The following is a 14775-nucleotide window of genomic DNA, read 5'->3' as shown; positions in this document are numbered from 1 at the left end:
TCATATACTAATTATCTCTGTCATAGGTCACAGGATTAGATCTGGGTGGGACTTAAGAGATCATTGGAGGAGTCATTGGACAAAGAGGTTAAGTGATTGATCTCGGGTCACACAGATCCTCTGACTTCAAGTCTTGTGATTGTTGTACTGCCTGTTGATTCCTTTTACTCCAATCATGCCTTTCAGATTATTTAATAGGAATCCCTAAAATTCCTCAGCTTTCTCCTAACCACACTGCTGGAGCTCACTATAAGTCTGGCCATCTTTTTTTTTTTTCCCCTCACAGGAGAAATTTGCATGAACATATGGAAAGGGTAATCACAGCCAACAGAGGGGACTTGGGCCTCCTTGTTAAGGGCTCAGAGGGAAAATGTGACTGAATCCTAAACAATAGTGTGCTTGATGTAGGATTTCTCCTTTTAGATTCCAATTCTCGTAAGTTGTCTGGGTGAAGGGGGCAGACTACTGTTCAGTGCCACACACCACGTCATCCCAGCCTGTACAGCAGGCTGCTAGAAGGACTTTTACAAAGTGAAGTGGTGGAAAGAGTGACTTCAGGGAAACCAGGTGTCCACAATGTGGAGATTATGGTGAATACAGCACCTTTTTTCTATTCTTTTTCTTTTTTTTTTCTCTAAAGGCCCAGGGCCTGGCACCTGGCAGAAAGGGATCACAGGGAAGAAAGAGACAAACGTGCTTTGGAATTCCTATGATTAAAAACATGTAGTCAAATAGTATAACCTATGGCAATTTGGGGTGGCCATATGGCCATGATTTACAGATGTTTTAATTAATCAACAAGCAGCATCATATCGTGGCAGGGTCGGTGGGGGGGGGGGTTGGAATACTGGACCTGGACTCAGGAGATCTAGGTTTAAATCCCAGCTCTGATAGCTATGAACTGTGTGACTTTTGACAAGTCATTAAAACAGTGACTTTGCTTTTCTTCATCTGGAAAAAGAAGATATTGGTGTATGTAATATCTACTTAATACCTATTGTACAAAGTTGCTGTAAAGAAAATACTATGCAAACCTTAAAAAAAAAGATATACAAAATCGAGCTATTATTTTTATTGACGAGTGTTTACAGTGAATATACAATCGTGTCTTAGATCCCATAATGAAAATGAAGAAGCAAAAGGTGGTCTTGAGGAGGTCAGTCGTCTCTTTGGGAGACAGTATGGTTGAGTATAGAAGATCCTCGATTTAGAGTAAGGAGGAACTGAGTTTGAATCCCACATGAGACACTTACCAGCTATGTGACCCAGAGCAAGTTATAACTTTTCTATACCTCAGTTTTTTCAAGTGTAAAATGTGGATACTAAGAGCATCTACTTCTCAGGGTGTTCTAAGCATAACAAGATAATATATGTAAGGTTCTTTGAAAACAGTAGAATAACTTTTAAAAAATAATTATAGCAGCATATATATAAATATCTACATATGTATACAATGTATGAATAGACATATACAATAATAGTATATACACACTTATGATTACATATACATGTGAATATGTGTGTTCCTATAGATAGATACATGTATATATGCTATTATTTTTATTATATGAAGAAAATTAAGTTTAGAGAGTTATATTACTTAACCAAAATGTCGCAGAATCTAAAAACTGGAAGGGCCTATAGAAGTTATGTAGTCTAGATCTCTTATGCAAATGAAGAAACTTGAATTTATAGACAAAAGAATCACTCCCAGGGTAGAGGGTATCACACATATTTTATTGTTGGTTTTTTCTTTTGTTTTTTTTCAGGTCAATCAGGGTTAAGTGACTTGCCCAGGGTCAAACAGCTAGTAAATGCCAAGTGTCCAAGATTACATTTGAACTCAGGTTCTCCTGAATCCAGGGCCAGTACTTTATCCACTGCACCACCTAGCTGCCCCTGTATTACACATATTTTAGAGCTAGGATTTGAAATCCCACCAAGGAGGCCTCCTTTAACCCATCTTAACTCTAGTGTTTCTCCTCTTTTTATTTTACAGCTTGCTTTGTATATATTTGTTTGCATGTTTTCTCCCACATTAACTCAAAATCTCCTTGAGGGCAGGGACTGTCTTGCTTTCTTTAGAACTCCAGTGCTTAACACATTGCCTGGTACATAGTAGGAGCTTAATAAATGTTTATTGAATAATGCTTTGTCCTGTACTAGTTCCACAATGCTGTGCTAATTCTATCTTCTTTATCCCCCAACCCTGTTCTAACCTTTATATACAATTCAACCTTAAACCCCATTCCAGTATTTAAAGTTTATGCTGTGGGGTTTTGGCACTTTTTATTCCTTGCCAAGATATAACTATCTACATGTATAAGTGATCCCATTCCATCCTGTTTTCTCTAGCAGATTGCTTCCTCTATCATCTCTTCTCTCTAGTTAATCTTCATTCTCTCCCTGTTTACTAGCTGTTTCCCTACTGCCTTCAAACATGCTCACGTGTCCTCTACCCTCAAAATCTCTCACTTGATGCATCCATCCCTGATACCTATAATCCTATATCTCTTCTTCCTTTGGTGGCTTAGTTCCTTGAGAAGGTCAAGCACAAGAGGTGCCTTCATTTCCTTTCTTCTCATTCTCTTGCAGTCCTGCTTCTGATCTCATCTTTCAAAGTCACCAATGACCTCTTCATCACTAAATCTAATGGCTTTTTCACAGTCTTCATCCCTTTTGACCATTGTACAGCCTTTGATACTGTTGATCACCCAGTTTTTCTTGATACTTTCTTCTTCAAGTTTTCAGGACACTCCTGGTTCTTTTTCAAATTGTCTGACTGCTACTCGGTCTCCTTTTCATCAATCTTCATACTGTTCATGCCTGCTAACTGTGGGTGTACCTCAAGTTTCAGTCTAGGTTCTCTTCTGTTCTTCCTCCCTACTATTTCACTTGGTGATCTCATCAGCTTCCATGGACTAAGTTACTATCTTTATGCATATGATTTTCAGATCTGTTTATCCAAATCTAACCTTTCTCCCCACTTCTAGTCACTCATTTCCAACTGAATTTCAGATTTCTCAGGATATCCTATAGCCACCATAAACTCATTATCTTTTCCCCAAAAAACCTCCTCTCCTAACTTGACTGGAAAAGTCATCTACTTAAAGCACAGGTCTGACCATATCATCTAACTACTCACTAAATTTCAGTAGCTCCCTATTTCTTTCAAAGTCAAATATAAAATCCTCCATTTGGCTTTTAAAGCCCTTCATCACTAGCTCTTCCTATCTATCCATCTATCTATTCTTACTCTTCCTACTCCTCCAAGCACACTGTGATGGTCCAGTGACAATGGTCTCCTTTCTGTTTCTTGAATGTGATACTCCATCTCCTGTATCCAAACATTTTCATTAGCTGTAAAACATGCATGAAATGCACTCCCTCATCATGCATGCTTCCTCTCTTACCTAGCTTCCTTCAAATCTCAGCTAAAATTCCAACTTCTATAAGAAGTTTTCTTGGTCCTTGATAATTTTTGTACCTTTTCTCTGAGATTATCTCCAACTAACCCTTTGTATTTTCTGTATATCATTTCCCCTAGAATGTTCCTTGAGATCTAGGACTGTTGGTTTTTCCTTTTTTTAGGTTTTTTTCCCCCTTCCAGTGTTTAGCACAGTCCTGGCACGTTGTAAGTTTCTAATAAATTATTTTTGCTTGACTTAACCACATCTACATTTGGGATACTACAATGTAGTAATTCTCTATGTTATCAACTGTCAGCTCTCAGCCTTACCTTTTATACTCTCTAAACTTCATTTTCTTCATCTGTAAAATTTGAGGGTTAGACTAGATAACCTTATAGCTAGTATTTTATTAGGCGTTTGCCATATAGAATTGCTACGTTTCAGGAAAGTTGATTTGGTCCTTGGAATCTCTAAATCCAAGTAATAATGCCCTGTTATAATAGATTTTTTAAATAAAAATTTTTATTTAAAGTTAAAAAAAGAATTAGGTGGGGAGGGAAGAAGCAGTATAGAGCTAGAAACAATGGGTTCAAATTTTGGAGAGCAGATCAGTTCTAAAGAAAATCTTCCTATTATATACATTATAGCAATATGACAAAATGGAATGCTTTGGAAGGCAGTGGGTTTACAATTGAATTTGAATTTGTTTATATACCCATAGATAGGAACCACCCCCTCCACCCAAACTGAACCTATATATACAATAGGTTTCCTGTTCAGCCTCTTTGTTCCAGAGTATCAGAAATGGAATCATTGAATGCTAGAATTTTAGTCCTAGTATGGCTCTTAAACCCTCATTGCTCAGAGTAGGAAAGGGAGGCCCAGGATATTCAAGGTCAAACAGGAAATCAAAGAGTTGTGATAAGACACTAGGTTTTCATACCTCCACTCCAATGCCACTTTCTACTAGGCTACACTATCAAGAAATGAATGTGATTTACCCTGTGTCGAACTGCATACTGAGATTGGTGTTCTCTGTACTCCATCTCCAAAATCCAACTCAGCTATATCTGGATTCATCAAAATAATGAAGCATTTTAAGCATTTACTATATGCCAGGCACTTTGGAAGGCTCCAAGGATACAAATACAAAAGAAAGACAGTCTCTTCCCTCAAGGACCTTACTTTCTAATGGAGGGAGACAATATGTTCAAGGAAGGGGAATCCAGGAGACATAATTGTGGTCCAGAAATCATCATGGGGAAGAGAAAAACAGCAGGGCAAGCCACTGACATGCCTGTTCTATAGTCAATAAAATGGTTGAATTGATTCTAGTTCTCAGACCAAGAGATAGAGTAATGGGAGTGGGGTGGGGAGTGAGGGTATACACAGAGTAAAAGAGAGGAAAATTATCTGGGTGAAGAGGAGAATGCATGGTCCCAGAAGTTGAGACTGGTAGAGATCCCTCAGTGTCCCTACCTTCTTGACTATTATTCTTCAACCTCTGCAGGACATCATAATCATCATCATTGTCCTCCTTTGTCCTCTCCTTTAGGCCTTCAAAAGTGCGCTGATGAGTTCCTATTGGTGTTCAGGAAAAGGGGATGTGATTGAAGATTGGTGCCGATGTGACCTCAATGCATTTGATGCAAATGGACTGCCCAACTGCAGCCCTCTCCCACAACCAGTGTAAGTATAGCCCATTGATATCCTCCAGATGATGGTCTATGTTCAGACCCCCATCCCTAACCCTTTCACTCCCATTCATCTTTCTGTCATCAGGCACCATTCTGTGGTTTCTCAAGTTGATCCTTGGTTTCTTGACTGCATCTCCCTAGAGCTCTGCAGCCTTGGGATATTCTGGATGGGTTATTGTTGTTGATAGCGATAAGTATTTTCCTTTGTTACAAGAGAAGGTCCAATGAGCAGCTCCATTGGTGGGTAACAATTCATATTCCCCCCCTATAAGGCCTACTCTGAGCCCTCATCATAATGCCAAGGTGACTCTGGTGTTTTGATGGCAAGACCACTAGCTATGACAGGGCCCACCTAACAAACCAACATTGAAGATTGAAAAGGTTCATCACCAAAAGGGCTGGCAAAAATGTGATTTAATTCTTTTTCAGTGATGACAGAGTTGTGATCCCCATGGAACAGCAGAGACATGGGAGGGGCACAGTGGAAGTCAGAGAAATCAAGAACAAAGCTTGGCTTGGGCATTCTTTCATCCAAGGTGGTAGATTTCTTTGCAGAACAGGAAGGCACCAGCTTGATGACTAATCAGGGAAATCTGCAGCATCTCCCCTTTCTGAGACAGTGGCCTATCTCATCTAGGACCTCTTCAGAGTAGCCCCATCTCCTAGAACATGAGGGGTGGGTAGCACTGTATTTTTGGGTGGTCACCCCATATTGGACAGCAAAAAAGCAATCCTCCCTTTTTCATTCTACTCCAGGCTTCGGTTGTCCCCTGGAGTAGAGCCTTCCAGTACTGTGGTCTCCCTTGAATGGGTGGATGTCCAACCAGCTATTGGAACCAAAGTCTCAGACTACGTAATTCAGCACAAGAAGGTGGATGAGTACACAGATACCGACCTCTATACTGGTAGGTGGACATTCTTCAGGCAAATGTTGCCATCTCTAGGGATTTTTTAAAAAATCCTAAATTAATCCTGTGAAAGAAGAATCAGAACAAAAAGGGAAAACCTCAAAAAAGAAAAAAAGGTAGAAATAGTATGGTTCAATCTGCATTCAGATTCCACATTTCTTTTTCCTGGATGTGGAGAGCATTTTCCATCATGAGTCCTTGGGAATTGTCTTAGATCATTGTATTGTTGAGAAGAGTTAAGTCAATTGCAGTCAATAATCACACAATGTTGCTGTTACTGTGTACAGTGTTTTCCTAGTTCTGCTCACTTTACTCAGCATCAGTTCCCTTAAGTCTTTCCAGGTTTTTTCTGAAATCTGCCTGCTCATTATTTCTTACAGCACAATAGTACTTCATTACATTCATATACCATAACTTGTGGGGGCAGCTAGGTGGCTCAGTGGATAAAGCACAGGCCCTGGATTCAGGAGGACTTGAGTTCAAATTCAGCCTCAGACACTTGACACTTACTAGCTGTGTGACTCTGAGCAAGTCACTTAACCTTCAAAACCAAACAAACATATACCATAACTTGTTCAACCATTCCCCAATTTATGGGCATCCTCTCAATTTCCAATTCTTTGCCACCACAAAGAGAGGTGTTGGTCATTTTCCCTTTTTATGATCTCTTTGGCTTACAGACCTAGTAGTGGTATTACTGGGTGAAAGGGTATGCACAGCTTCATGGTATTTTTTTAATATACTAAAATATGAGTTCATAAGAAGACTCTGAGTGTTGAAGGGTTCCTACTGGTTACTGAGGCTGTTGGAGGATTTGCAGCATCTTACTGGGGTCAAAGAGTTGAGGAGATCAATATATCCTTGTTGACTTGGGATGTGTCTTGAGCTTTTAGTTTCTGTGATTTATGCCTACATAATTTTACTTCAAAAAAGGGTAGAAAGAAACAGAAATGAAAAACCAAAGATTAATTAAAGCCCCAAGAAATACCAGAATTTTTTTTTCTTATCAGCAAGGCTCTGCTATAGGTTGTCAACTTTGGAGAAAATCTTAAGATCAGGGGATTAATACATAAGTTCATACATTTTAGAAATGAAAGAGACTTCGAGATCACATAACTCAGGAGTTGGCAAACTATGACTTTCTGGCCAAATGTGACCTGACACTTGTTTTTTGTGTGTTCTACAAACTTTATTATTATTTTAAAATTATAAACACCATTTTTAGCTTGCAGGCCATACAGAAACATATGACAGGCCAGATTTGACCAGGAGACCAGAGTTTGTCAACCCCTGATCTAGTTCAACTCCCTCATATTACAGTTGAGAAAACTGAAGTGCAAAGAGGTTGTAACTTGCTCCAGATCACATAGATAGTAGAAGAATCAAGATTTGAATCTGGGTTTTATATTGCTAAGTATATTTCACCCAGATACTAAAGGTACAGATATATCTTGGACTAATGATTAGGGACCTTACCTAGGAGTTAGGAAGATTTGGGTTCAAATCCTACTTTTGATACATACTGACTGTATGACCCTGGACAGATTATGTAGCCTTTCAGTGCTCCAATTAGCTCTCTGAAATTCTATGATGTAAAGCAGCTTATGATGTGCAGTGATAGAAAGGAGACACCTTACAAGGCATCCCCTATACCCTCAAAACCACAAGTCCAGACTGAAACATAGACAAAACTCCTCTGGCCTCTATTTTATATTTTAGAATTTCAAGGATGGGGGGACCAATTCCAGCACCTTGTATTTAAAGTCATATTGAGGAAAGTTGATTATTTGGGGAATACCATCAATGCAAGAAAAGGGGGCATCTAGAATAGAATGGGAGGACATGCACAGGAGTGTTGTGGGTTGTTACTCCGAATTCCAACTATTGATTGCTTCCTAATGCCCTAGATCTATTTAGAATTAGATAAAAACTTATATTTGCTACTTATGAAGGTGGCTAAAATCTTTAAATAAGGGCTTATGGTACTTCTCTGTAGTCTTGGAATTTTCCATGTCCACCTCCACCAATCTGTTTCTACTGCCTATAGAGTAATGGTATTCTTTTCATTCCCTTATAACATATGTACTGAATACTCCTCTGGACCCTGCTTGGTTAAGGAGGGTTCTGTGGCATGATAACCTTTGGGCTTTAATCTCTTCCAGCCCAATATTAGAAAAGGAAAGGGTTTCTCTCTCACTCTCTAACTACCACCTCTCTGGTTTTATATTGCTTCCTCTGAGATTGGGAAGAAACTAGTCAAGAGAAGTTTGTAAAGTGGAGTTGGCCAGGGAGGGAGGTAGAGCCCAGAGCAAGGATGCTATTGAAGGCCAAGTTAGCTGGCACTGGGTACGCCCAGATCATGAAGATTGTTAAGTGGAATTGGCTAGTAAAGAGGAGACTTACGTCTGTATTGCTTCCACCAAGCAATCCTATCCCACAGTTGTAATTGGGAGTTGGCATTTGTTCTGCTATGTTTGAGTCTGTTATTCTTTTAAAGTCTAGCTTTTCTTCTGTCTCTGAATCTTTTTCTGTGTCTCTCTGCCTCTCCATGTCTCTCTTTCCTTCCCTCTTATTTCCTCTCTCACTTCCTTGCTCTTCCCCTCCTTTCCTCCTCCTCCTCATTTTTTCATTTCTCCTTTTTCTACTCAATCTTTTTAGGAATGTGAAAAATGAGAAGACAAAAAGGCACTGTTTACTTGTAGGCAGCAGGTCAATATTAAAGGAAGACCTATAGGAGAAAAGAGTAAAGGAGAAACTAAATTTCGTCTTCTCCCTGATATTATCTCCCCACTACACTATGTAGGCTAACCTACAATGATCTCTTCCTTCTCCAAATTCATACCTCTTCCTTTCAGTATCATTTAATTAGCAATCATATTCTTCTTTACAACTCCTGTTTTGTTGCCTTGAATTGATATTTAACATTATGGCTTTTCTTTTTAGCTACATTATGAGTTCCTAGCAGGCAAGGAAAAGACCATGCATGTTTTAGTTTCCTACCCATCCAGGACCTAGTAGAGTGCTTGGCACATTGTATGTAGTAGTTCCATAAAAATGGATTGACTGACAATGAAGTGGGGGATGGGAGGGTCATAGATAATTGGAACAGTCAAAATAAGAAAAATAATAAATGCTTTGGATCCCCAACCCTGAAAAAAAAAGTCCTTTAGCCCCGTTTATTTACCCTCATCCCACCAAATATGAACAGATTATCCTATTATTTCCCAGCATGACTACAGTGCTCCCAACAGAGATAATCACTTCATGAGATAACAGTGGCAGTGAGCACAAGGGGGACAGGAAAAGGGGTGGGGAGAGAAAAAGGGAGAAAGGGAGGAAAAGAAAGAAAACAGAGAGAGATAGCATTATCATGCTCCAGGTCTCCCAGGTGCAAAAATGAAGTAATCATTGACTCTTTCCTTGCCGTTATCCCCCCAGCCCCCATTTCCAATTAGTTGTCAATTCTAACTCAATAATGTTGCTCACACCAATCCTTTTCTCTCCACTCCCATGGCCACCACCCTAGTTCAGGGCCTCATTAACTCTTGCCTAGGCTATTTTAATAACTTTCTAAGTGGCCTCACTCCTTCTAGTCTTTCCCTTCTTTAATCTATCTTCCACACAGCTACCAAAATAATCTTTCTAAGGCACAAGGCTGGTCACATAATATCCTTGTTCAGAACATTTTCAGTGGCTCCCAATTGTTTCTAGAATGAAATAAAAACTCTTCCCCTCATTACAATATAGTACCTTTCCAGGCTTATTTTCTGTCACTCCCCTTCAAACATTCTATGTTTCAACCAAACTGGGCTGAGTTCCCTGAATTCAACATTCTTTCTGCTGCTTCTGGGTACAGTATTTGTAACAGAAGTCCCCAATGCCTAGGATACACTCAGTTTTTATCTCTGCTTTTCAGCATTCTTTTTTGCTTCAAGGATCAGTTCAGGTGGTGTGTCTTCTCCAAAGCTTTCTTTGATCTCCTATCTTAGAGTGCTTTCTCTCCTTTCAAATTACTTTAAAAAATACTTAGTGACATATAAGTGATACCTTCCAGTAAATTGTAAGTTGTTGGAAGGCAGGAAATGGCTCTGTTTTTGTCTTTATGTCCCCAGTACTTTGCAGAGTAACTTGTGCTTCTTCTTCATTGTTTGAGTACTTGATTTGAAAGAAAGGTGAGCCAAAGAAGGAGAAAGTGAAAAGGAGAAGTGGGAGAGAGGGAAGGAAATGGAGAAAGAGGAAGGGAGAAAGGGAAAAAGGAGGAGAAAGAAAACAAAATAACAAGCAAAAGAGCTTGTTTTGGGTAGAGATTCCAGATTGCTCACACATTTGGTCAGGTGAGGCCAGAGCTGGAAAACATGGGGTTTCTCCTTTGATCTCTCTGGATTTCTGCCGGGAAGCCCAAGAACAGCACTGGAATTATTTATTTATTCTTTCTCTCTCTCTCTTTTTTTAAAAATTTATGGCTGCCATCTGTTTGACACCCTATTGAATTGGCTGCTAAAATTCTGTCCCCTCCCTACCTCCACCCCCCCCAAAATCCACACCCCCCCCATTCAGCCCCATCTTTGTTTGTCTCAAGGAGGCCTTGTGCTTATTTCAAGGGCTGAATGGAAAACCAAACCTGAGCTGAAGAGTTATCACATTCCAGTTGTTTTTGACCAGGAATGGCTCTTATTAGTAATGATGGGATTTTAGGGTTTTTTGCCTGTGTGCTAATCATCTGTCACCCATATGAAAAACAGTCCTTGGACCTTGATTTCTACTATGTTTCCTCACCAGAAGAATCAGAAGGAATCAAGTTTCAGCATCTTTGAACTCTCAGGCTCGGGTGGTTAAGGCAGTCTTTGCTGAGTGAGGGGGAAAAAATTGGGTGGAGAGTGGGCTTGATTTTGCTAAAGGCTAGTGAGGAGGCAGATGGGATGCTTTGGGTACACAGGGTGGGGGGGGCAGAAAATAATAAGGGACTGGAGCTCAGAGGAGCTACTAGGTCACACACCCTCAAAGGAGATACAGGACACAGATGGATCTCAAGTGAAGTGGGATCATGTACAATGCCAGAGGGGGAGGACAAAGCAGATGGCCACTCATGTGGAATGGAATAGGTGGGGGATGGAAGCCCTGGGGTAGGCTTTTCCAATGTGTGGGTTTTTCTAATGAAATACAGAGCCTTAGGGCCAAATGCTTATTCTTTCCTATTACACCTTTGGAGGACTCAAGGAATCCTGGAGTAGAAAAGGAATGTTAGATTATCTAGTCTGCCTCCTCATTTTACAGATGATAAAACCAAGTTCTAGAGGACATAGAAAAGAACATGAGATGTGAGAGGAGAAGACCTGGGTTCAGGTGCTGATTCTGCTACTGACTACCTGTGTGGTTTTGAGCAAGTCAATTAAACTCTCTGGGCTTCCATTTCCTTATCTCCAAAATCAGGGAATTGTACTAGGCCACCTCTGAGATCCCTTCCAGTTTTAAATCTATGACAGTATCATCCCATGAATCAACTTATTCAAGGTCATACAATGGGGTTGTGGCAGAATCAAAACGACTACCCAGATGTCCTGACTGCTAGTCCAGGATTCTCTCTGAAACCCTCCTTGTCTCCCTGTCTCCCTCCTAGGCGTCTCTTGCTGGAATTTTCAATCAGCTTGTTTACTTTTTTTTTCCCCTTTTGAATCATGGGCCCCTTTCTTCCACATGGGGATTCCTAAGTCTAGCTTGTTTTCAGGCAGGGCTGATGGGTCCACAGCAACCAGGCCTACTTCCTTCAAATCAAACCAAGCCTCTCTTCTCTTCTGTCACCCATGCTATGGAAGGCAGTAGCATCTGGATCTGGTCAATGGCCCTGGCCCCCTTTGTCTCCTGGCATCTGGGAAACTTGCTCCTTCCTCTGGCTTGCCAATGATGTTTCTCTCTCTCTCTCTTGAAGTTACAGCAGGCAGGATGAGTCTGTTGGCCTTTCCTGCTTACTGTTGAGCATCAGGCCCAGGAAAGGGGGAGCAAAGAGAACAAAATAGGCTTGAAGAGCAATCCCTTTTCTTTTTTTCCTCCTGCCTTCCTCCACTCATACACATAGACTGCTACTCTTACAACCCCTAGGCTTCCATTCCATTTTAAAGGACATATTCTTGGGTTCCTGTCTTGAGACCATCTGAAGTTAATAGGGCTGCTCCGGAGGTGAACTTGTGTGAGAAACAAGCCACAGTTTCAACACATCAGGCGGCGGCAGAGAAGATGATGGTGGAGCAATTCCATCCAAACTGTTTATTAAAACTTGTGGAAATTACTCATAGCTCTGAGTGCGACAGCTTTGGAGCAGATCAGTGCTCTTTTTTTGAAGGCACATGGGGCCCTCTCTGTCTGCCTGCTGTTGGACCAGCCACAGAGTGATGTCATAGGAGACTCAGGCTCTAAGCTTGGAGAGAGGGAGAGGGAGGGGGAGCAGGAGAGGGAAATGTGTTTTACAGGGTGAAGTACACACTGGAATGACTGTGAACATCTGGAACTGATATTAGGAGGCTTGGAAAATGTTTTCTGTCACTCCAGCGCTCTTCAGGCGAGAGGGTTTGAAAGTTAAGGGCCTCTAAAAGAAAACTGTGCTTCGAGGGTCTTATTCTCTTGGCTCTCCATGCCACCCAGTCTGCATCTCTCTCACCTCCTGACAGTCTGATATATTCCAAGGGCTACAGCCTGGGAGGGTCCTTGACAGTGAGGGATGTTTGACACTGGAATGGGGATTGAAGGAGGCTGGGTAATCTCCTCCTTTAAAAATAGGAGAGTGTACTCTCTGCCCTTGGTGAGGAATGGGGTGTGGATGGCTCAGGGTGGGCTGGCTTGAAGCCAGGGGCATGAAAGATTTGACCTTTCAAAGTCACCTGTAGCACTAACCTCCATGCCGTGCCTTTGGCTGGGGTTGAACTGACCTGAAGCTAGGGGGATTTAGGGATTGAATCCTTAGTTTGCCTGTAGCATGAAGCTCCAGGCAGCATTTTTGTTAAGTTCCCAGATGGGGACTCTCATTGGAGCTTCTGTCCAAGATTTCTTGCTCCCTTGCTGAAGTTGCTGGTATGGAGTAGTGGAGAGGTACCCAAAAATTCAGTAAGGGAGAGAACAGAAGGGCACTGGGGAAGGCAGCACTAGACCTTTATCTACTCAGGGAATTGTGATCCAACTCCTGTCCCAAAGAATAGCTCTGTTCAAAGTGAAGGCTTGCGTGGCAGCTTTCTGATCTAGGACAATTCTACAAAGTGGGTGGAGGAACTCCGTTTTAGTAACTCCTTTGAGAACCTGGGTCAGTTTCTAAGGAAGACAAGCAAAATAAGGACACTCAAAACAGTTAAAGACATTGGAGATGTTTAGCCTATAGAAGAGAAGACTTAGGGGAGATGGAAGCCCTATTTTTCAATTATTTGAATGGATGTGAAGTGGCAGAGAGATTAGGCTTATTATATTTGTGTATTCATGCAAAATACATTTCCATGTAAGTCATGCTGTGAAAGAAAACAGACAAAAGACCCCAAAGAAAATAAAGAAAAAGTATGTTCTATCTTCATTCAGGCTCCACTCATCTCTGGAGATGAACAACACCTTTCATGATAAATTCTGTACAATTGTCTTATATCTTTGTATTGCTGAGATTATCTAAGGTATTCACAATTGTTCATCAAACAATACTATTGTTATTATGTACAATGTTCTCCTGGTTCTGCTCATTTCACTTTTTATCAGTAAATCTCTCCATATTTTTCTGAAAGCATCCTGCTTTTCATTTCTTATAGCACAATTGATGGACATAAAAAACCCACATCTTAACAATTAGAGCTATCCACAATTACAGTTGTCTTGAGTGTTTGTGAATTTGCTATCACTCGAAGCCTTGTCATAATGGATGCTGTAGAAAAGATTTCTTTCCAGGTACTGGTTCATATGACCTCTGAGATCCCAAGTCTATGACTGCATCTCTTGTTGCCGAAAAGTATTACTCATCTAATACAAGGTAGAAAATGTATTTAGTGCTTGCTCTTATAGGTACAACTGATGGTAAAATGGCAAGAACAGTGGTGACACAAATATAAGGAAGATAGTTCCAGATCTTGAGAATCCTATATTCTAAAAAGAGAAGATGAAACATAAAAGAAGGGCTTGAAAGGAGCAAGCATATGGGCAGCTGCATGGTAGGCAGATAACTGGGAAGAGACAGTGATACAAAATAAGGCAGAAGGTCATCTATCAGAACTCCACATACAAGGGGCACAGTTAAATATTCTGGAAAAGAGCAATAAGGATGATGGCTGCAGGGCAGGCATCATGGTATGAAGATGTCCTGTCCAGTTGTTGAAAACTATTTTTCGGGGACTTACGGGACAGAGCCAAGATGGCAGAGGAAAGGCAGTGAGCTCCTGAACTCATGACATGATCGCTCCAAAAAACATACAAATAAGGTCATAGGAAAATGCCCGTGGCAGCAAAACTCACAGAAGAATGTGCTGAAATCATCTTCTAACCAAGAACATCTTGGAAGGTCAGAAGGAGAGCTGCTATGCTGATACAGGAGTCAGGCCCAACCCCACAGTCACCCTGACACAGATCCAGTCTCAGGAAGTCCTCACCAGAGAAGGAGACCCCCAGAGCCTCTGAATCAGCTGAAGTGCCAGTGTCATCTGGAACTAAGCTCACAGTCTGGTAAGTGGGCTGAGCCCCGGGCAGGGGAGAGACTACAGGGGTCTATGCTGCTGCTAAGGCAGAACTTGGATTCTACACCCC

The 14775-nt window shown here is 41.1% G+C and overlaps 1 protein-coding gene across 4 annotated transcripts in view; it reads left to right on the top strand.

Moving 5' to 3' along the window:
• The window catches only part of ASTN2 (astrotactin 2), a 1144107-nt gene that overhangs the window by 846275 nt on the left and 283057 nt on the right, over positions 1-14775 (top strand). For all 4 annotated transcript variants that reach the window (XM_043982377.1, XM_043982378.1, XM_043982376.1 and 1 more), the window contains 2 exons: positions 4966-5099; positions 5864-6012. In XM_043982377.1, the coding sequence (XP_043838312.1) occupies positions 4966-5099; positions 5864-6012 (283 nt within the window). The remainder of the gene's footprint in view (positions 1-4965; positions 5100-5863; positions 6013-14775) is intronic.

The sequence above is a fragment of the Dromiciops gliroides genome, chromosome 2 (assembly GCF_019393635.1).
Source record: "Dromiciops gliroides isolate mDroGli1 chromosome 2, mDroGli1.pri, whole genome shotgun sequence".
NCBI classification, from domain to species: Eukaryota; Metazoa; Chordata; class Mammalia; order Microbiotheria; family Microbiotheriidae; genus Dromiciops; species Dromiciops gliroides.
The sequence above is the reverse complement of the archived record's forward strand: the minus strand, read 5'-3'. Positions and strand labels throughout refer to the sequence as shown.